This window comes from Trematomus bernacchii, unplaced genomic scaffold (genome assembly GCF_902827165.1).
Source record: "Trematomus bernacchii unplaced genomic scaffold, fTreBer1.1, whole genome shotgun sequence".
NCBI lineage: Eukaryota > Metazoa > Chordata > Actinopteri > Perciformes > Nototheniidae > Trematomus > Trematomus bernacchii.
This window is the reverse complement of record NW_022987727.1, coordinates 236,665-258,991: the sequence shown is the minus strand read 5'-3', so window position 1 is coordinate 258,991 and position 22,327 is coordinate 236,665. Positions and strand designations below refer to the sequence as shown.

At 41.5% G+C, this 22,327-nt stretch overlaps 1 protein-coding gene across 6 annotated transcripts in view; it reads right to left on the bottom strand.

Moving 5' to 3' along the window:
* Positions 1-243: 243 nt before the first annotated feature.
* The window catches only part of LOC117494159 (cyclin-dependent kinase 17-like), a 36,180-nt gene continuing 14,096 nt past the window's right edge, over positions 244-22,327 (bottom strand). For 3 of the 6 annotated variants that reach the window (XM_034144896.1, XM_034144898.1, XM_034144894.1), the window contains exons 3-17: positions 17,829-17,962; positions 14,509-14,634; positions 8,259-8,315; positions 8,053-8,167; positions 7,730-7,824; positions 7,560-7,622; positions 7,152-7,275; positions 6,556-6,676; positions 6,286-6,383; positions 6,058-6,163; positions 5,190-5,232; positions 4,992-5,082; positions 4,834-4,911; positions 4,039-4,160; positions 244-3,032 (exon numbers count right to left, since the gene is read on the bottom strand). In XM_034144896.1, coding sequence (XP_034000787.1) covers positions 4,057-4,160; positions 4,834-4,911; positions 4,992-5,082; positions 5,190-5,232; positions 6,058-6,163; positions 6,286-6,383; positions 6,556-6,676; positions 7,152-7,275; positions 7,560-7,622; positions 7,730-7,824; positions 8,053-8,167; positions 8,259-8,315; positions 14,509-14,634; positions 17,829-17,962 — 1,355 coding nt within the window. In that variant the 3' untranslated portion in view covers positions 244-3,032; positions 4,039-4,056. Of the gene's footprint in view, positions 3,033-4,038; positions 4,161-4,833; positions 4,912-4,991; positions 5,083-5,189; positions 5,233-6,057; positions 6,164-6,285; positions 6,384-6,555; positions 6,677-7,151; positions 7,276-7,559; positions 7,623-7,729; positions 7,825-8,052; positions 8,168-8,258; positions 8,316-14,508; positions 14,635-17,828; positions 17,963-20,841; positions 22,179-22,327 lie in introns of those variants that run through there. The other 3 variants (XM_034144899.1, XM_034144897.1, XM_034144895.1) reach the window with 2 other exon arrangements.

The following is a 22,327-nucleotide window of genomic DNA, read 5'->3' as shown; positions in this document are numbered from 1 at the left end:
GGCCGTTCCTTTGGGATTTAAGTGAGTGACTGAATTACATTTTACACATCTTAGTATCAGTAAGCATTTGCTTAATTGGTACTGCAAGACTGAGAAGCCGGATTAATAATCCTTTAAATACGGATTTGCAGCAAACTGCCAAAGCCCTGTAAATGTGAACAATGTGCATGTAATTGTAGGTTATGATGTAATCCAACAAAAAAGATGGCAATATATTTTTAAAGGATTTATGACAAGGAAAGAAAAGGTAATTACATTATTTTATTTATTAGGTGTACACGTCATCCAGCTTCGGTCTGTGCTCAAACATGGTTCACACCCCTCACACACAGACCATTGTCACCTTTATGGCTTTCATTGATAAAAATAAAAACAAACAGTGTGTTATACTCCTTTGCAACATGATACTTCAGTCCAGCCTTTTGGATCCAGCATGTTAAACCGCAAGAAAAAAAACCCTCAAGTCAAGTCTCACAGTTTGATCATTCACAGTCATTTCTCCTTCGCTAAAGTAACACAAATGCAATCACACTCTCCCTATTACCTTGGCTTTTTATTGATTACAGAAATATTGCTATGACTTTCATAAAGGAAAAGCAAAAAAAAGCCAGAGTGTGAACAGCTGTTTCAAACCTGTACACTTCTATATATACAGAGCAAGGGATCAACTATGTACATGCTACATACTGTCACACTCTGGGTTAATAGGTAGTCCTTCTTACAGGCAAAGACATGGGATCAATTCACCCTTTTTGAATCCATTTTCAAAAAAGATGCAGAAATGACCCGAGGTCAGTGCCTGAAGAACAGGCAACTCCAATCTACACTCACAAGCCATCTCGTAGGATACAGTACACGTTGACATTTCAACTGATTGGTGTGTGAAACAGTTGTGTGCTTGAACACCTGGTGCTTGGAGGATTGACTTGGTCCTGTAGTTTGTGGCAGCCTGTAAAGTTATCAGCGGGAAACAACAGTGTGTCTGAGTGCTTCAAGTCCTATTAAACGCTCAAAGATTGAGATCGAGGAACATTTGTCCTACAAACTATCTGGTCCCAATGCCGGCAGCACATGCCATTGTTGCTGATTACTGTGTTGTCATTGTCTTTGTTTTATTAAAGAGAACAGTCTTCAGACTCAATGAGGAGCCATTACAGTTGAATGTGTTTTTTGATGTAAAAACAATAATCATGTAATGCCATGTCCCATGCACTAAACCGACTGAAGGTATTTTCCAGCAGAAGCTATTTCACATACCAACTCAGTGTTTAATACACAAACATGCTCGAAGAAGATGACAAGTATACTACAGACGTGGGTAAGGTAGTCACTGGACAGCAATCATTTGGTGAAATTAACTAAGTATGACACAGACAAATGAAAGGATGAAAATACTCCTTCACATAGTCTGAACCAGCTTTGCAAAAGGGTTTTAGGCCATGTTTGACATTCTCTGCCACACATGGGGAGACATACAAGACCAGCTGTACCTCACAGCATCCACAAAACAACACTAGCGTTAAGTCCTGAGCTCAAGGAATGTGCAACACGTCCCCAGCCAGTCGACACACTGTTCCGGTGGGAACACAGTAAAGACTGAGAACAGCATCCTGGAAGTATCATTGCTTCTGACGAGTAAAAAGTATGATATATACAGATTGAAAAATAAAAAGAGTAAAAATAAATGCGAGTAGAGATTAGAGGGAGATGTTTGGGATGATCTAAAGAGGTAAAAGCAGGTGCAAAGAGAACGTTTTAACATCAACACCTGTACATCACACAGCACATCAAGACAACTTCTGAGTCAAGGCAAAAGAGGAAAGGGTGTGTCTAAGAATAAGCAGTTGAGGATTTGTAAACCTCTCTATCCGTACAGGTTTTCCTTCTCGTCTACTAAAAACAGGAGTGTCTTGCAGCGTAGTGTTCTTTACAGCATGTGAGCATGACGCAAATGCAATAATTGTCGACGACTGGTTTGTGAGTGTCTTTAGTGTTTTATTTTAGTGTAGTATCGTTGTTTTTTTGGTTTGTTATTTGATTCTTCTTCATTCTAAATCTAGCATGTACTTTACATCCTACTCTGCTTGAGTGATGAGGTAACGTAATGACAGCCACCATGACTTCTACTGGACAATAAGGTGCTAAAGTTTATCTGTAAACTCCACTTTTCTACAGACTCTTAACTTTCAAGTGAGTCATAAGTGTGTGTGTGTGTGTGTGTGTGTGTGTGTGTGTGTGTGTGTGTGTGTGTGTGTGTGTGTGTGTGTGTGTGTGTGTGTGTCTGTGTGTCTGTGTGTGTTTATGTGTGTGTATTTAAGAGAGCTAGAGAAAGAGAGAGAATGAGAGAAAGAAAGAGATTGTGTGTTTGTGTTTCTATGTGTTGTTTTAAAGATTGCGTAATAAAGGGCCAAGAGGTCAGGCGAGGGTTTAGGGTTCAGGTGCAATATTCTGAGTTTGGATTCAGGCTGAGGCGTGTTATGAAAAAAGCAGAGTTCTACAGCTCAGTCTATTTATGTACAACAACAGTCCGAACAAAAAAGAAAAGGAGCACAAGAAAGTTCCCTCTCTTTCTTCGCCTTAGACTGACGTCCACTTCTCACTCCTTCTTCCTCACGGCTCACTGATGCAGCAAGTTCTGTTCAGAAACCGAGCCAGCCCACTCCTTAAACGCTGCCCTCTTCTGGACAGCAGCGGTAGTAGCAGCAAGGAGAATCTTGTACTCTCCCACTTTTCTTACGGCATTTCCCCGCTTCTCTCATCCTTAATTTAACTGAGTCTTTATTTATTTTTATTGTCAAGTACAAATTCTTCAGCCTAAATTCTGGGTGGTTTTGTTTCAAGTATGTGTGTGTGTATTTTTTTCAGTGTGTGTGTGTTTCTGTGGCAGGGTGTGTGTCGCTCCTTCAGTGTGTGTGTGGCAGGGTCAGTGAACGTATGTCTGACAGGACAGCTCCACGTGTCTCTGTCCTCCTCACCTCAGCGCCCCCGCCAGCACTAAAACAACACACTCTGCCTCCTGCTCTTCCCCTGGGCTGAGAGAGAGAGAGAGACAGAGAGAAAGAGAGAAAGAACGGGGAGAGAGAGATATATTAAAATAGGTTCGGATTTCATTTAGACAAAAACAAACACACCACCACACATTTCACTCCATGCCTGCAAAAACACATAATCAAAGATTGTTCTACATCTAGGTGGAGTCTAATTTATTTTAAGGTTTGATAAATAAAGGTAACCACGGCTCTGTGCGTCCAAAACATTGTCCTGATTATGGATGTGTGCACAAACTGGGACCTTTCACATATAGCATGGCCATATAGTGTAGTGGTGGTGTTATCAGTGCCAATACTTTGGCAACCAATTGGACCATATAGTTCTATAATCTGTAATTGTGTGTGTAATCTTTTGCATCTAAAGCTAAAACATACCTACCAGTCAGTCTAACACACTGCAGTTAGAAGAACAGACCATATCCATGCTGATAGAAAATGCATTTTTAGAACCAAACCAAGCAAAAGCACACTTCACCAAACCCTCACTTACAGACTCAACAAAAAGGCTACATCTGTCTCTGTAGAAACCTAAACAGGACTGCAAAGGAAAACAATCAAAGGACTGTTCTCTGATCACATGATTTTTCTTTAATGTATATATTTTGTCACCCTTTATCCCTGACATAAATGCTGGGAGTGGCTCACTGATAAAAAGAGGGTTAGGTAAGTGAAAGCTGAGATGATGCAGGTGGGCAGAGGCAAGAACAGAGAAAGGGAGAGGAATAAACAACAAATAGATACAAAGAAATGTACAATGTTAAAAATTCAAAAGGGATGTGAGTTTGAAGTGGTACCAACACCAAGTGTTGTTTTGGTTGATGGAATGCAAGGAGGGAGGTGAAATGTACCCGCATTGAGCCGAGTTTAGCAACCCCGAGAGCCATATATTAAGTGGGACAAAGAGCGAATGGACAGAAGAAAGGAGGCCAGGTAACAGCTAGAGGGGAACAGAACAGAAAACAGACAGATTCAAAGAGACCGTATTTACCAGAACGGTAGGGGCCACTCAGCCTGTGGAAGTGGAGGAGAGATTTTGACTCTGAGCCCTGGGATTGGCTGCTTCTCTCTGGAAGTACTGCGAGGGTGCGGAGCCTAGCTTATGGGCCATCGCTTTTTAGGGTCAGGGAAAAGGGGGAAGGTTGGGAATATTAAGGCGTTACGGAGGAGTAGGAGCAGGTCACACAAGGGAGATTATTAATAATAATTAAGGAGTAGTTGAGGATTAGGAAAGGAGAGGGCATGGGCAGCAAGAAAGAGAAGGGACAGTTTATCAAAACATGACAGAGGCCGAAGCAGGAAGCAGAAAGAAAGAGACACACACAGACTGAGACTCTGACAGAGACAGAAACATGAAGTAAATCTAAACAAATTTCAAAAGACATTCATGCAAATGTAATGTACAGTGGTTTAGATAAGGGTAACTGTCGTAGTAATGTACCAATTACATTTGTGGGTGTGCTTCTTACTTCGTGTTTTTTTGTCTGTGAGCATGCTAACATTTTCTAATTAGAACTAACACAATGTATAGTTGATTGCACTGTCATAGGTTGTATATGTATTCAGCCATTAAGTACGAATGAAGAGATTACAGTTATGACCAGATGATGGTAGTAGATACAAGTTTAAAGGATAACCAAATGATAGACGACATAAAGCAAACCGAGGAAAGAGAAAGAAAAGGGAGAGGACAGGGGGCGGTACCTATTGTTTTTCATATTCCCGTGGAGAATGTACCTTTTTTTTTTAAACTTTTACCACTATGTTTCTATCATGGAGAACTTACTTGACTCTGGGAAGACTGAGGATCTCTTCCCTGGATCCTTCTGAAGCTGAATGCCTTTTACAGAGAAGATGGATGTGACTGAAAACAACAAAGCGTTGATGAGACAGTGTTTGTACAGTAAATGTGCAAATTCTAAATGTCAGACTGTGTGTACTCACTGTCAGACAGCGTTTGAACCTCCTCCCCAAAACATTTGAAATACGAGTGTTTCAGAGCGTCCTCAGCTGATACCCGCTTCTTAGCCTCAAACTAGAGACACATAGAGACAAAGAGAGGTGCATTAGTGTTTTAGTCTAATGTAATGGTAGTACATACGTATACTAAGAGTATTCATCATTTTAGGCAATGTTTCTTACCTGAAGAAGCAGTGAGAGGAGGTCGTGACCATCGTTGTCTATCCTGTGTCAAAGAAAGCAAGAGAAAAAGTCAGAGAGAAAGGAAAGGTGACAGAGAGGGATTTGAGTGCATTTGTAGTCAAATGCTGAGCTCAGCCATACAGAGCCTTAGAGGGTTCCTGCGATTTCAACAGAGGAGGAAACCCTTGACAACAGATACAACTTAAAATCAATCCTTATCTTATTACATCGTACACAACAGTCACTTAAAGGAAAGGTTCAAAATACTCAGGTCCCAATATGAATATTGCAGTTGTGCCTGATGTAATCATTCCTCCTGTCCATAATGATCATTCAAAGTAACTAAAGTAATCTGGTACAACATCCACAGTCTTTGTTATGTGAAGATAATATGAAGCTTCAGCATGCTGAGTCTAACCAAGTGCATTTCAAAATTAAAGTATTTTTATAACAACATTTCCTCTTTATGTTACTATCCTAATAACCTAGCTCTGCAGGGAGAGTATCCAGTGAGACAAAAAAAGAGGGAATTTGAACAAATTAAAGTCACTGTGACTATGAAAGATAACTCTTATAGATTATTTTTCCCTTTGATGTCACGGTTAAGTTAAAGTATGTGTTTTGGGGAGCCATAATAATAATCCTAGCAGTTGATTCTCAGCTCAGGTAAAAAAACAAAAACAAAAAAAACAAGATTGTCCTGGACATTTTTAATTTCTCAGATTTTTCTTGTGTTTTCAGTTCCTGGAAAATCGGTCAAATACTTTCTAGGCTTTCCTGTACGTTTTGGAATTCTGAAACCTGCTCTTGTTTTGAGACAACACACGTGGAGCCATGGCTGTGTGTGCCTACATTCACACCTACACACCTGGGTGCGTGGTTGACGAGGGGCTCTGCGTTGTATCGAGGAAATTTGTACGTCTTAAACTCTTCACTGGTGGTGATTCCAGTCCAAGTCTCTTCTGTAGGAGTACCTGTTCCAGATAAAGAGCATTAGTTATTATACATCAATTGTACAGACGCAGACAAACAAACTAAATAAGGATGCATGTCACATAAGCATATGATCATCTGAATTACGCTGATGTTGTCTCACCTAGGATGCGGAATATGAGATGTAGCTCATCTTCCACAGTGGATCCAGGGAAGAGAGGTCTGCCAGTGATCATCTCATAAAAGATGCAGCCCACACCCCTGGAAAAAGATAAAGAAACAATGGAATAAGAAATGTTGTTTTTTGGGGAAAGCTCAGAGAATAAACAGAGGCCCTTAATGTGAGAACAGAAAGAAACGGACAGACAAACAGGGGTAGTTTTATGTTCTTCTCTGAAAGTGTGTGTATTTGCTTGAATCTGTCTTTGCTCACCACATATCAATGGGTGTAGAGTACTCAGTGGAGCCCAGAAGCACATCTGGTGGCCGGTACCATAATGTCACAACTTCATTGGAGTAGGTCTTCGTAGGAACAGATTTAGCTCTCGCCAAACCTTAATTCAAACAGAAAATGACATTGATTTATGTTAATCTGCCGCATTAGGATTTGTATGTTTTAGTTCAACTCAAAACATCTCATACCAGCAGGAAACCTCCTTTTGGTTCCTACAAAGGGAAATTATGCAACACAGGAGTATGCACATTATTATGTCATGTTTTGATGTTCACCTACGGAGGGCAGTGTTGAGTGTTAAGTCAAAGTACTCTACTCCTGTTGGGTCTAGGAACAATATCCTTTAGGGGGCGCTAGTGGGGCGTTTTTCAAACTTTTTCCATTAAATACATTACAAACTCTCAGTAAATGACGAGCTAATTGTATTTTAACAAAGTAAAAATAGTTCCCTCTGAGTTTAGTTCATTTTAAAGCCTGTAAATTCATTTTTTATAGAAAATATAATGACGGGTCAAACCGAAAAGAAAATATATGAGACTGATGTTGTGCTTTTAGTAAGTCATATGATGATATACCGAAATCTGCCAGTTTGAGCTCTCCTTTCTCATTGATGAGCAGGTTCTGGGGTTTGAGGTCTCTGTGGAGGACCTTTCTTCTGTGGCAGTACGCCAGACCTCGCAACAGCTGGAATAGGAATATCTGAAAAGGAGTTGACATTCGTATAAGTTATTGTTATAAAATAAATATAATCATTTATTGTAACAGGTTACATTATGTGGCATTCTTTTGATGTACTGATCAAACAACTTTCAACATTATAATTGAGAAGCCAAGCTGCATGCCAATGTTTTGCTGCTATTGAAAGAAAATACACACAAAATGGACGCTTTCTTTTCATTTGCAACTGTGAAAATATGATTACATTCAGTAGCAACTCTAAAGATGTCTCCTCAGTACTGAACATGTGTATTGCTTTGCATTACCTTGACATTGTGAACACTCATTATGCTCCCACAGTCATCCATGTACTGCTTCAGATCTTTTTCCTGAGAGGAGATAAAGAAAGAATTAAATAAGTGCAGATATTCAGATTAGTATTATTTGCTCTCTCACACACAATAAACCTACACACATGCACAGTACAGACACTCACCAGGTACTCAAACACGAGTGTCAGGCACTTCTCAGTGTGGATAATGTCATGGAGAGTGACAATATTGGCGTGCTTCAAGTCCTTCAGTAGAGACACTAGAAGGGGGAGACATATTGGAGACTGTCAGTCAAACACAGAGAACCTGTGAGGAAGCAGCTCATAGTTCTCTACAGCTCAGGGAGCTACCAGGCAATACCGATAATAAGCAACTACAGTAGGTCACAGCACTGTCAAAACCTTACAAGCTTCTTGACAACATGGTGCTGTGTTTGCCTGTGAGTTGTTTACTTCCGAATTGCATGATTTAGACAGCATGTCAGTACCTTCCCGGATAGCCGTGCAGGGCGCGCCCTCCTCGTGCTCCAGCCGGATCTCCTTCAGAGCAACTAAGTTGTCTGTTAACTTGCTTCGCCCCTTAAACACTGTAGCATAGGTCCCCTGCGGAGATAGAAAGCATGCAAGTGTGAGTATTTTGAGGAGTTTGTATCTATTTAGTGTCACTTTCAAGGATTTTCTTTATTGATCTCACCTCCCCTAGTTTGTCCAGTTTGATGTAGGTCTCAAGTTTCCCAAAGCCGATTTCAGACTGGAGAAGACAGAAAGAAGACAGTTGAGGAAGTTATATCTCTATCAATGTACAATATTGTCAAGACATTGAGGACTCTTTGTGGTTGTGGTAGCTAAGCCCCTCCACTATGTTTCTATCTCCCAGCTACCTTTTTTATCAAAAGCCCTGGAGCGAGTAGTCTACGCCCAGCTGCAGTCTTTTTTAACCATCCATGGAATCCATGAAAAGTTTCAGTCTGGCTTCAAACCCATGCACAGCACTGAAACAGCCCTTTTAAGAGTTTTTAATGATCTGCTCCTAGCCGCCGACTCAGGTAGCCCAGCTGTCTTGGTGCTGTTAGACCTGACAGCTGCCTTTGACACTGTGGACCATAGCATCCTGCTGTCACGGCTTGAACAGTCCGCAGGCATCACAGGCTCTGCCCTTGCATGGTTCAGGTCCTACCTGACAGACCGTAGCTTCTCAGTGCAGCTAGGTGCCTTCTCCTCTGCCAAAGCCCCTCTTACCTGTGGGGTTCCCCAAGGCTCGATTCTGGGCCCCATCCTTTTTCTACTGTACATACTGCCCCTAGGTTCAATTCTCACAAAACATAACATTCCCTTCCACTGCTACGCCGACGATGTACAGATCTATCTGCCTCTCAAAGCAAATGTCAAACACTCACTACAGCAGCTGATGGACTGCTTAGCAGAGATAAAATCCTGGCTGAGCAAAAACTTCCTCAACCTCAACGAGAGCAAGACTGAGGTCATCTTTTTTGGACCGCAACCTCCAGCCTCTCCGGTTGATATTCTGGGCTCTATCAAAAAAAACATCCTCCCCTCGGTCATGAACCTTGGAGTGACCTTTTAAATTCGACAAGCAGGTCAGCACCGTAGTAAAATCCTGCTTTTTTAAAATAAGACTATTGGCCAAAACCAAGTCGTATTTATCTTTTAAAGACTTAGAAAGGGTTATTAACGCCTTTGTAACCTCGAGACTGGACTATTGTAACGCTCTGTATGTGGGTATGGACCAGGCCTCAATTAAACGCCTACAACTAGTCCAAAACGCTGCTGCACGTTTGCTGACTGGCCACATAAAGCGTGACCACATCACCCCTATTCTGGCCTCACTACACTGGCTTCCAGTTCGGTTCAGAATTGATTTTAAAATCCTTTTATTTGTTTTTAAAGCACTAAATGGGCTGGCTCCGGCCTATATAGCTGAACTGCTCCAGCGCTACACCCCAGCCAGAGCTTTAAGGTCTGCTGACCAGCTGCTGCTGGTAGTGCCCAAGACCAGGCTAAAAACCAGAGGGCACCGAGCCTTCGCAGCAGCTGGCCCTAGGCTCTGGAACACTCTGCCCCTCCATGTGAGGTCGGCCCAGACCCTAGGGGTTTTTAAATCTAAACTAAAAACACACTTCTTCTCTCTGGCTTTCTAGTTAGAGCGGAGCATGACTCCTGACTTTTGTGTGTTTTATTTTTATTTTGTTTTTAAGATATATCTGTTGTAATTTATTGTCGTTTACTGTGTTTGTAGTAATTGTGTTTTTATTACATGTACAGCACTTTGGCTCGACCAAAAATCGCTTTTAAATGTGCTTTATAAATAAAACCTGATTTGATTTGATGTTTAGTCTAACTATCTTGAGAAACAAATCCTGAGGGCCACGGCTGTTAGTTCAGATTTCAGTTTCATTGTTGATGACATCTGGCCTACAACTGCAGGGGTTTGAGTCACCAAATCTTATTATTCTGTGTGCGTCTGTCGGTTTGTGTGCTTATGCTAAAGCTTTAGCTTATCCAACATTACCAGTATGTAACTGAGCATCTCTTATTTTTCTAATTCTAGTTAAGGTTATGTCTTCGTGATTGCATATATCATCTGTTTCTCTACTGTATTTCACCTTATGATCTAAACTTACATTTGGTCAGATCTTCTGACATGGTCCAGTTCATGGAACATCATTCAGAATCATATACATTGCATTGGGCACAAACATATACAGGCACATTTGAAAGCCTGTGTGGTATAGTGGAAAATGAAATGATAACTTGAACTTCCATGAACAAAATGTAATTTTCTCCAAGTCTTTTAATGCTATTCTTTAGCCGCAGGAATGCAGTATAACAAAGACAATGAAATGAGGCTCTGCAGATAGCTTCATGGGGATATTTACGTCTAAACATGTCTATAAATACCCAGCGTGCATACTTCTAATTGGTGAGTTGGATAAACTTTGAATTAATCCTGAATTCAGATAATAAAGGTTAAGCTGCATAATGTATATGGCCCCCGAAACCGGGTCATGAATTATAGATGGATGTAGCTATGTCAAGCTGTGATACCCACACGCCTGTCAGTGTTTATCCCTTTCTCTGTCACTTTCCCCCACTTATTTGTCTATCTATGTCAGGGTTGATCCAGCCATGTTTTATCTGTGCTCATCTCTCTGAACCCACCCATCTCTCTCAATCTTGCACTGGCCCGTCCTGTAATGATGCTGATATGAATGCCAAGCCGATGCTCGTCTATGCGTATGGGGGGGAGGGTCTCCAGTGACCAAGTTAGCTAATGAAGCATGTGATCTCTTTAAAGGCATGCCCAAAAGGCAACATCAGAACGAGATGGGACATACAAGATGACACACTTGTTATAGTGTGTATGTGTATTGGTATGCACAAAACCACATTTGCGTAATGAATTATTGGGATTATTTAATTTATGTTTCAGAATCAATATCTGTGTTGTATCTGGTAGTTTGCAATGCCAAAATACTAATGGAAAATATAAATACAAACTGTAGTGCGTAATTATTATGTACTTTGTAATATTTGTAGGGGCCTGCACTGTATGTATATGCTGTGTGTGTGCGCTTTTGTGTGTGTGTGTTTGCAAGAGAATATTTGTGATGAGACAGGCAGCCTATGCTCAAATGTAAACACACTCCCCTCTGCACACACACAGACACACACACAAACACACTGTTCCCATCTCTGCTCTTGTGACAGCGGCTGTCAGGAGCTGTTGCTGAGCTGTGCTGCTCTTTCGGCAGGGGAACCAGTCACATGAGAAAAACACACCCACATGAACACACACACGCCCTGAGTGACACACACAAAAAAATAATCAGTGGCCTTGCTCCATGTTAGTGTCTCTAAACCAAATGAGGGCCCAGCTCCTTACCTTCTGCCCACTCTCTGCTTACAGCCAGCAACTGCACTCTCTGTCTATGTACCTGATGATCCTTTTTGAGAGTGTGCGTGCCTGCGTATGCTTTCGATGGCAATGGGTTCATTTAATTCCCAACGCTTCACTGAGATTACTCGGCAGAACTACGTCAGACCAAGTTTTTGTGACAAAATAGAGCAACATAAAACCAGACAAGATGTCTGTTCACTATTAATAGGGTATCTCCTTCTGATACTTGTGAGCAGGTTTGATGGGGAGTAGAATGGATTGAGACTAGTTTTTAGTGGTAGAGGGGATATGAGGCTGATGGCAGGTGAGTGGAGGTGCAAAGACCAAGCGAGCCGTTTCATTAACATGATATAGCCAGTCCTTCGAGTTTCAATCAATCAACCAATAAACATCCTGCACTGTCACCTTTCTCATTTAAACCTGCCAGTAGCAATAGACCAGGTCTGAGTGAACCTGCACTAACACAGATCACTGCTTTTATATTCATGTTGTGCTACATTCCTCCTGATGAACAGAGATTTTTTATCAAATGACTTAAAAATATTTTTCTTCACCTGAATACTGTACATTCCCTTTTTCCCGTCTGCAGCCGCAACAATAAAGATAGTTTTCCATGAGTCAAACATGCATTGTCAATATTGCGGTTGATAAGGTTCATTTAATTGTGAGAAGCCAAAAACGTGACTGGGATTTATATTCAATTAACTGCACAGACTTAGTATGCTTTAACAAAAGAATAAAACCATCAATAGGAGACTCTTTGTTGTATTTTGTCACTGCATGGTTGAATGGATGCAGAGAAAAGGGAGCTTTGCACACAGCTAAGTGTTGTAGTTTGAGATAAAATGACATCTCTTTCCTCAGCACAATGGAACACTGAATCTCATTGGTTCGCAGTGAATAATTGATTTCAACAGCCATTAGAGAAATTGATACCAACCAACTTCACTTACATTACATTGGAAGCGATTCAAAGATCAAAATACACGGTTTCAAGTGTGAGCTTCTGTAATGGGACACCCGACGCATGGTCATGTTACAGTAACAACTGAAAGCTAAACTGATAACCCAGAAGCCATAACATCTAAGTGCAGAGAAACATATTGCTATTTTAAAGCTTGCAGTAATTCAGGTTTGGTGTGACACACTTAGGCACACTTGTTCTGTTGGGAGAATAAAATCAATACTTTTGGAGAGACATTTATTTTCCATGCCAGCATGTTTCAAACTGGTCTGGGTTTTGACTTCTCCTTATTTTCAGCTACAGGTTTTTTAAACTGACGTAAGAGGCAAAGGCCAACTCATTAAGGCCAAGTCTCCAGCTGAGCATGTCGAAAGTAGGTCTGTAAAAGACTGAGTGCAAAAGTGTGTCCTGTAGAATACACACATACATTCAAACTAACTCCAAGCACACACTGGTTTGAAATGTAATCTCAGCTGCCATCTAACTTCTCTAAAACTACAGCTCCTTTTCACACATTTCTTCATCCTCATTTTTAACCGCATCTCACTTTTAAATCACATCTTGTCCTTTATTCCATTAAAATGCTCTAGTCATCCCTCCTTGCATTTCCCCCCTCCCTATGCCTTGTTCTCTGGCTTATTTCAAGGTGTCCCTGTGTGTAATCCTTGTCAGGAGAGGAGCTGCAGCAGATGAGTCTGACAGTGCTGCTGAATTATTGATTGAGCTATTACATCACATGCATAAAAATACACAGCAACACACAAGTGGACAGACCCAAGCATGTTAGAAAATGTCCACCACTCATTAACATTGTGAAGACACAATAACCTGAAAGTCTATCCTCTTTTTTCTCGTCCACTCTTGCAACATAAACCTCTCTTCTGCCTTGCAAACCTCTCTTCAAAGATGATTTCCTTTCATCTCTGTGAGACTCAAAATTAAATCGCTTCAAGCTGAGAGCCAAAGGCAGAGTACCAGCCCTGTTCAATAATGACAGCAGAAGTGGTTGATGGAGGGCAAATCCTTTATGCTTTCCCACAGTATACCAATGCTTTTGGTAAACATGATTTAAGATAACTGTATCAGAAAGGCAGATCATTAAAAAAAAAAAGGGCAGAGGTATGTAAGAGGAGTGCATTGGAACAAAAAAAGAGAAACATAAAATCAGCCTTGCAATTGAATACCTCCGCCCACTGATAAATGTTACGTTTATATCCATGTCTATCCAAAATGTCATTACATCATTGTATTATCCTATATGTATGTATGTATGGTCAAAAACAGTTAAGGTAAGGTGGGTGTGTTTCGCCCAATTCAAAGAAATACCGTCAGAGTGTTCCTGATACATACCCTTTTACAAGAATGGGAGGAATGTGCGGTCACGGTGAACTTGACCTTTGATCACCAAAATCTAATAAGGTAATCCTACAGTGCAAGGGGATGTTTGTGCCAATTTGAAGAAAATCTAAATTCTACCAGATAGATGTAGGGACAAAATTAAACACAATGCTTCCGTCCCCGTCAGCCCGGAGGCAGAGCAAAAGACTAATGTGGAATATGTGACTAAATTAAATTCAAACAGCAGATGTACAAAGGCGTTTTAACTGGCATACTGCATATTCATGAATAACTGCCTATTCCTACCAATCCGCCCCCTTTCTATCTATCCAGTAGTCCCTCCTCTCCTCTCTCTCCCACCCCCAGATTCATACACATAATGCTCTTGTTCTGGATACATAATACTGCCTACTGAGCCATTGTAAGCTATATAGCATAACAAGTAACAAAAGGGTTTGAAATGCGTCAATGTTTGTGAGTTTCCAGTGTGGCAGAGGGTATAATGGCCTTCCATTTTAGTTGTGCACAATGGCTTTGAAACACATTACTTTTGTTTCAAAACAAAGGAGCAGTAAAAGAGAAGCACCAGCATGCAGTACTCCAAAAACTACACATGGAGATGCTAAGTAGCAACCAACACATTAGCTGATTGACGCCAGTTTCAGCTGCTTTGCAAATGTATACCCAAATGCAAATATACACACAGACAAAATGAGCACTTACCAATGAAGCACGCCGTAGCCTGCGGCTCATGGGTTTGTCAAAGGGGGGGCTGTTCATGGCAAACTTCTCCAAGTAGCCCTCCGGTAACCTGATATCAGCTGGGAGAGACAAGCGCTTGTTGATGTCCTGAAACATAGAGATGGGAGGGGGGACAAAGAAAATAAGTTATAAACATAAATCACAAATAATAGGTTCAGAATTCAACAATCATCGCTTTCCCCTAAATTGATACCTGTAACCTTATGACCGTGATGGCAAGTATGAAGGAGGGGCTTCCATACTTACACATTGAAAACAACCATCCATTTATAATTATACATACTCAAGCTTAGTAAATATTTTATTTGGAATATCGTCCAGATCTTGCGTATCTTCTGTAACATAAACGGAATGATTGAAAATCAAATGAATGAAGCAACATAGTCACATTTGATTAAAACAGACTCATCATTAATCAACTTCTATTCATCTGAAATGATGACAACATATTTTGTGCCCATCTCTGATGACTTTGACTAAATTGATCACTGGCATCAAAAGTCTCCTTAAAGCCTTGATAACTTGGCTTACTTTTATGCATCGTAAAAAAAAAAACAGTGTTCTCCATCTGTCACTCCTGGCAATGAGTTTGTCAAGTGACTGTAGCTCAATTACTCAGTATTGGTCTACAGGTGCCATCTGCTGTTGTGTATGACTGATGACTGATGGTGTGAATGAAATGCTGTCTAGTATAACTAAAGGAAAGCCCACTGCAAGGCCACTATGTGATGGCCCTACTTTCGGGAAAGTTCCTGGTAAGTTTCAGGCTCATTCTAAACTAAAGCTCCCAAATTCATCTGGAACACATCTGAAAATACCTTTTTATGATGATGATAAATATTTTTAGTGTACACGCTTTATTTTTATTTTTTTTATTTTTCTCTTCTGCCTAGTGTTGCTGACATCGTTGAGTTTGAGTCATTTTCTGCGTAGTACAGGGGGGACCCCATTTTTGTATGTAAAATTACAGATTATACTTACTTAACACATGTAGCATGAATACCTCTGAACTACCCTCACTTCATTGGCTTCAATACAATTTGTGTGATGCTACCTTTCCCACAATGCATTGGCCCTACGTGTTATCCATGTAGGACATGTTCGCTGGAAAGGTGCCAATCACACGTTGTTTCCATGGCAGCGGGGGCTGGCTGGCCCAGTCCCAGCAGCCCCACGGTATGTGTCCTGGATGTAAGTGTGTGAAATGATATGTGTGTTTACATGTGAGCGTTAGTGGGAGGGTAGGAAGTGTATGTAAGCCTGAAGATGAAAGGCAGAGGGATTTTACGCCTATCATGGCTTTAAGCTCATTGGCTAACATACCAACATGCAGTATTACATACAAGTCATCACCCAAAGGACCAGGTTACACCGCACAGTTTTCAACATACACTAACATGGAAAATGATAAGCAATGCTCTGCAGACCTCATAAAATCATTATGCAAAAATCAGCCTTGAACACATGCACTACCAATGACCTACGGACTTTGACCCTGAGTAATTCACACAGATGTAAGCTCCGCTGAATGTTTGAATCACAAAAGAGTGAAATACATGGAAGGCAAGCACTGCAACCCCATATAGAGTGAGAAAACACAATACTCTTATTACTTCCAGAAAAATGCACATTTTCTTCTGCTTTTCTACAAATACTCTTCATAATCATGCAAATAATAAAGCCAGCGACTCCACCACAACAAACGTAAACTATGCATACTCCATTTCAAAAGGGAAACAATTGACAATGACAATCCCACACAAAAACACATGTGTCCCCATACTCACAATGCAAAACAGCTCTAGTAGCTCCCTCATTGTCCTCCTTAAACGTGTCTTTCTATACACTCACACACATGCGTTTTCCACGATGCATGTCTCTGACCAGCCACATGACTGCACACACGCTGACAGAGAAAGAGGGAGAGAGGGGGAGAGAGAGAGAGAGGCTGGCATTGTGGTAGAGTGCCATCCAAATGCTCAGAGGAGGAGGAGAAAAGAGAGGAGGAGGAGGGGGTGAGTATGAGCGGAGAAGAGAGGAATAGACAGATTCCTGAGGGAAGAAAGGCAGATGGGGGGAAGGGGTGAACGGAAGGGGGTGGCTGAGAGGAAACATTGTTTTTTGGTTCTCACCCCCCATTATTTTGTCCTCCATCTCTCCTTCTCCCTCTTCTCTCTTATCATCTCATGAGCCCGGTTCCTCTGGATCTCCTCTTTCTTTGTCATACCAATAATTACTCCTACTTCCATAATTACTCTCTCACCCCTTGCATTTCCTCTCATTTGCTTCCCCCCTCTACTCTCTTTTTCTCTCTTTGGTAAAAATGGTCTCAATGAGTCCCTTCCACTGTGCTCGGCAGTCAGAGGCAGCAGCCTGCGTGTCCAGAGGCATTTCCTGTTATACTGCTGCACTCATTGCTCTGCAACTCCTTTAAAACAGATACACAAACACACAAACACACAAACACGCACACACTGTGGCAAGGACATGGGCACATACTTAGGGATGTGGCAAAATAAAGCATCAAATAGCATGTTACCTGTCCACAGATAGTATAGGTGCCCTTGTATAGAAGAGGCGACTAACTGCATGTTAAAGAAGATAACGAAAAACCCAGGTCCGGTTCCCCGAAATAGTTTTTTTTATTGACTATATACACATTTCACAACAGAAAAATGTAGAGAATCAATCATTGTAAATGGATATTCAGTAACTTAGAGCTAACTACTATGATGCAATGCACGGACAGGAAAGGAAAAAGAACATTTAGTATTGAAATGTTCCGCTTCTTGCCATCACATATAGCCAAAATTATACTGGAATTTTTTTATGGGGATATTGACATCAATATTATGGAATTTGATATAATATTCTTTAGACATATACATGTCATTCAATCAATTGGGGTATATACCAATACTGTTGTATCTGCAGTAACCTAATATTGGCCAATACATTGGCATCAAACACACTGTATTGTCCTCTGCAAATAATTCCCATAGTTTGTAGTTGATGATGCATAGTAAATGAGTGAAACACCCAAACATTTAGGCAGTTTTGATGTTATATATTGTATTTTATATTGCGTTATTGCAACTATTACTGATTTTTTGGCGTACAGTATTTGATCAATATTACAAAAATAATATCAATTTGTACTTTTAAAATGTAAATGTTTCAAAAACGTTCACGCCAATAAAGCCATTAAATTGAAGCTAAATGTAATGTTTGCGAACAAAGCCAAAGAGTAGTGTGTGAAATGGTCTTAAACTTTCCATTACCTCATTAGAGATGCGCCGATGGTGGTTGTTCCTCATCCGGACCCGGACTGGACTCTGGACCTCGTCAGAAGACGTCCCAGAGGCCTGGTCGCTCTCCCCGTCTGATCCCATCTTCACATTCTCATGGACGATACCTACAACACACACAGACACAAACAGACTGTTATTGTCAGAAATTGTTATTGTCTTTTTTATCAACACTAGTCTTTGGTACTGCTATTCTGCTTTGGCACTATGCCTATTAGCCCTAATCTCCTCTCCAATCATCTCCATGCACCCATCAGAGGACACAGCCTTTTGTTTTTCTAATATCTCATTCACCGGTATGAGAAAGCCATAGCAGGGTCCCAATGCTAAAATGATGGATTGTACCACCAGCCATGCAGGGGTGTTTGCTGATTGTGTATAAAATACCATTTGTAAGATGAGGAGGTCAGAGATCAATATCACCCTGCATGCAATGAGAGCTTTCCCGTCTTTGCCTGCCACCCCCCACACCTCCATTTGCCCCAGACTCCATCTGATTAATGAGTCACGGTGCACAAGACAGGACTACTTCCATCAATGGTGTGCGGGTAAATGTGGGGGAAGGGTCTCTCTTTGGGTTTCAGTGTACGGTGCCTGATAACTCTCAAGTACAGTGCATACAGTGTGTGTGTGTGTGTGTGTTTCCTTATGTTTGGTAGAGAAAATTGCTTTATGAGAAGAACCGCAGATGTAAAAGCTCAACCCAAATGCTTCCAACATCTTACCTTACGTTTTCATTCTAAAACAGCCACCATAGGCAGAGTGACAGATAGAGGAAGATTATGGGATTGAGGGCAGCATGATTGTGTTGGGTAGACGAAGAAGAGGAATAAGCGTGAAGAAAAATAAGTCCCTTGAGTGATTGTGACACGTCATCCGTGAGATTGGGCGATAGAGAGCCAAATAGGTAGAGCTATTTATCATAATGTCAGCTATAGAGTGGTGCAACACCACCTGAGGCCAATTCTAGGTCATTTGAGTGTGTCTCTCTCTCTCATGTAGTCAAGGTTCGGAATAGAGAAAGGCAAACTGGTTTACGGATGTCCCTTTTGGGCATTGTACAGCTTTCTATTTACTAACTACTTAAATGTTTGGTATTGCTGAAATGTATGGATTCATGGACAAAATTAAATACTTACAAATGTAAAAAAAGGAATAAATGAACACAAGTATAAATGTATAATGTTCGAAAGTCTGTTATTATGGCATTTACCAAATTATACTTTATTTCATTACACTTAAAATACTTAAAATAACTGTGGTAAGGTCATAGCGCTCTTATATTGTTTGGTTAATCACATGTCCCCTGCCTCTTGAGCCTGCAAGCAGTGAACTACCTGTGCAGATCCAATCTGCTTATATCAGCCTACATCCTGTCCATCGCCATAACTATCTGTTGACGAAAGCAGCATATGCTCATTAGCAAAACACAAGTCTGATGTACTGCCTGTGGCCTTGTAAGCCAGACACAAGAATACACGATATGCATACAGAATAGCTTGGTAAGAAAACCGAGCAGTAGGTTTTCCTATCAGGAATCAACCCTGATGGTGAAACATTAAACTCTAGGAAACAAACACCGGAGTAAAGGTAAATTGATCCAGGATATCTACATACTGACAGACGCACACATATGACCACATGCTCACGAGGAGGGAGTATCCAGTACTGCCATTATGGGACAGTTCCGTCTCACTTTCAGAGAGGTCTTGATCTTGCCTGTTTGCGTAAACAGTGGAGGAGATGCGGGCAGCGGGTGGATCAGACAAGGTGAGTGACCGAGGAGGACAATTCCTTCACCTTGGCCTTGAAAAAGTATTATACAATAATGTTCTGCTAGTAAGTACAACATGAGGATCTGTCTCTCAAAACACACTTTTTTCTTAAAAGAACACAAACAAGTACACTTGCATGTACTTCCTAATCGCACAGGGCATTCTTTTCCATTCTCCTGCAGGTTCTTTCTGCTCCATTTCCACAGCAGACTAGGGGCAGACAGTAAATGTCATGAGTTACCACTGCCTCCCTATGTGGAGCCCGGCTGGCTTAGTTAGGGTTGCTGACTCCCTAGCATGCCTGGAAAATTGAGTGGGATGCTTTTAGGACTATTCCAACTCCACTTAGCTAGAAGCCCATCTCTGGAACATGTTGGCAGTGCCTCAGAAAATTGAAAAGAGCAGAATGTTAAAGGAAGTAAAGTAAGTGTAAGCTGACCCCTTCAAAGAGCAATGGAAATCTTTTTTTTACGTCAGAAACCCTCCCTCGGCAGGGCATCGAGTTCAGTGGGTTTTTCAAAAGGGTACTGGTAGATGTATTAGTTACTGTCCACATCCAATGCATTACCCAGACTGAGCTTTGAACTGAACATTTAACTTCTTCTTTTTGCTCTTAGGCCAGAGGTTGTCATAACAGTTTTTGAATAAAAGACACCATACGCTCCGATTTTGGCATGAGCAACAAGAATAGAGATACCACAGCCATTGTGCTGACAAGCAAATAGATAAAAAATTCAAAAGATGTTCTTGCAGTCTGCGTGTTCCCTCAAGATCCAAACAGACACTGCCCAGGGCCACCCACTGCATCTCAATTCTTTAGACCAGCAACATAAAGGAAATTATGTTGAGAAATTAATACATTATTAATAACATTTTCAAAGTTGTAGGATCAGCAGATTCTGAGAGAAATCTACTTTACATAAACCCATGTCTTTGTATCTAATAAATCCTCAGGACATGCGTTTGATCTTAATGTAATGTCCCAGTGTGGAATCAGTATATGTGTTAATGCAATAACAATACAACTATAATGGGCCTTTATAATGTCTCATAGGTGAGGAGTTATGTACAATATCATTTATTATAAAATGTTACCTCTGAAAATAATCTATAAAACTCATAGTTATAAAAATGCCTCTGTCATCAGTATGGTGGAAAACCAAATTTGATGTAAGGAAGTTGATAATGAGGATGACCGTGATGAGACTCACCAATACGGCTTCCAGGAGGACGGCATGAGTCCAGCATTCGTAGCATACGGAAAGGTGACAGCCTAAGTGGGGTCTCTCTTTCCCCCATTCTTATCCCCTGTCCCATCCTAGCCTCCCCCAACCTTGAGTCTCCTACACCGGTAGCACGTGCAGGGCACCCTTGGTGGTTGCCTGACGTATCCATTGTTCCAGAGGATTAAAAAAACACTACAGTTGGAGGTGTGATTACAAATTCAAAGAGACATTTTAGAAAGAGCCAGGGCCCAGTCGAGGAGATGGAAATCACTTCAGTCCAGTCTGGGTGGGACCGGGGGCTTCAGAGATGGTTGCTGTTTGAGGGTAAACGGGGTCTGTATCTCCATAGAGTCCCAGGCAGAACTAAACAGTCTTACATCGGGCGGACAGTGCAGGCTGCACAGGCACACTAATCAAAATGCAACAACTCCCTCGGCTACTACTCCACTTTAACACTCTCTCTCTCTGTTTTTCTGTAGACACTCCCTCTCTCCACCTCTCCTTCTTACTCGCTCTTTTTCTCTCTGCAGTCTCACTCTGCCTGCTGACTAAGGAAGGTCAAACTCCGTGCAGGTAGACAAAATGCTGCAGAGACAGTGCAACACAACCAGCTGGAAACTGTTACACCCCTTCATTCAAGAATAACAGGTGTTATGTGTCCTTCTTTATCATTCACACCTACAGCTCCTTTTACGAAGAAAAACACCTTCTTTCGGTTTTCAACTATCCGAGTTATTTCCTTCACGTTCTCTCTCCTGTTACTTTTCCATGTTCAGTCCAGTGTCTTCTTCTTTTTCCTGATGTTTCTTCCCTTCTGTTCTTCCACTGTTATTCAGCACACCACTCTATTCATCCTCTCTCGATTGCTCCCTCCTTGCCTCTGGCGCCCCTATCAGTGCTTTCAGTGCCGTCCTACCTTGCTATTACTCCCCTTCCTCTCATGTGATACCAATCTTTCTCTCTCTACCACCCTCCTCCTGTCTCTATATCTCCCTCCCTCCCTTGCTCTTCTCTTCTCCGTCTGGGTCCAGAGATGGTGTTAAATATACAGTACTCTCCTCTCTTTCTATTCAGGAGCCGACGACAACATTTTCTGCTCGATCAGCCTCTTTCTTTCACTCCGTCTCTATCGCCCCATCTTATTTGCCTGCTCTCTCTCCTGCTCCATCCGTCCTCTCAACCATCTGCGTCCTTGTCCTTATCACTCTCTAGCGCAGACATTAAAACCCTGAAGCTTTTGAGTGACGCCTCTTGCATCCTAGCTCACATCTCCCCCTCTCATGCATTTTCTCCACCTTCCTGTTTCTCCTTCCGTCCTTCCTCGTGGAACTGAATCACCGGCCATTATCATTCTCATCTCGTGCCCACATACACACACTATCCCTCCTACATACCATTGCACACACGTAACGGTGCATGCCTTTCGCTACTACACACATAAATGGCTCTAGGTGACACACCTGCATAGCAA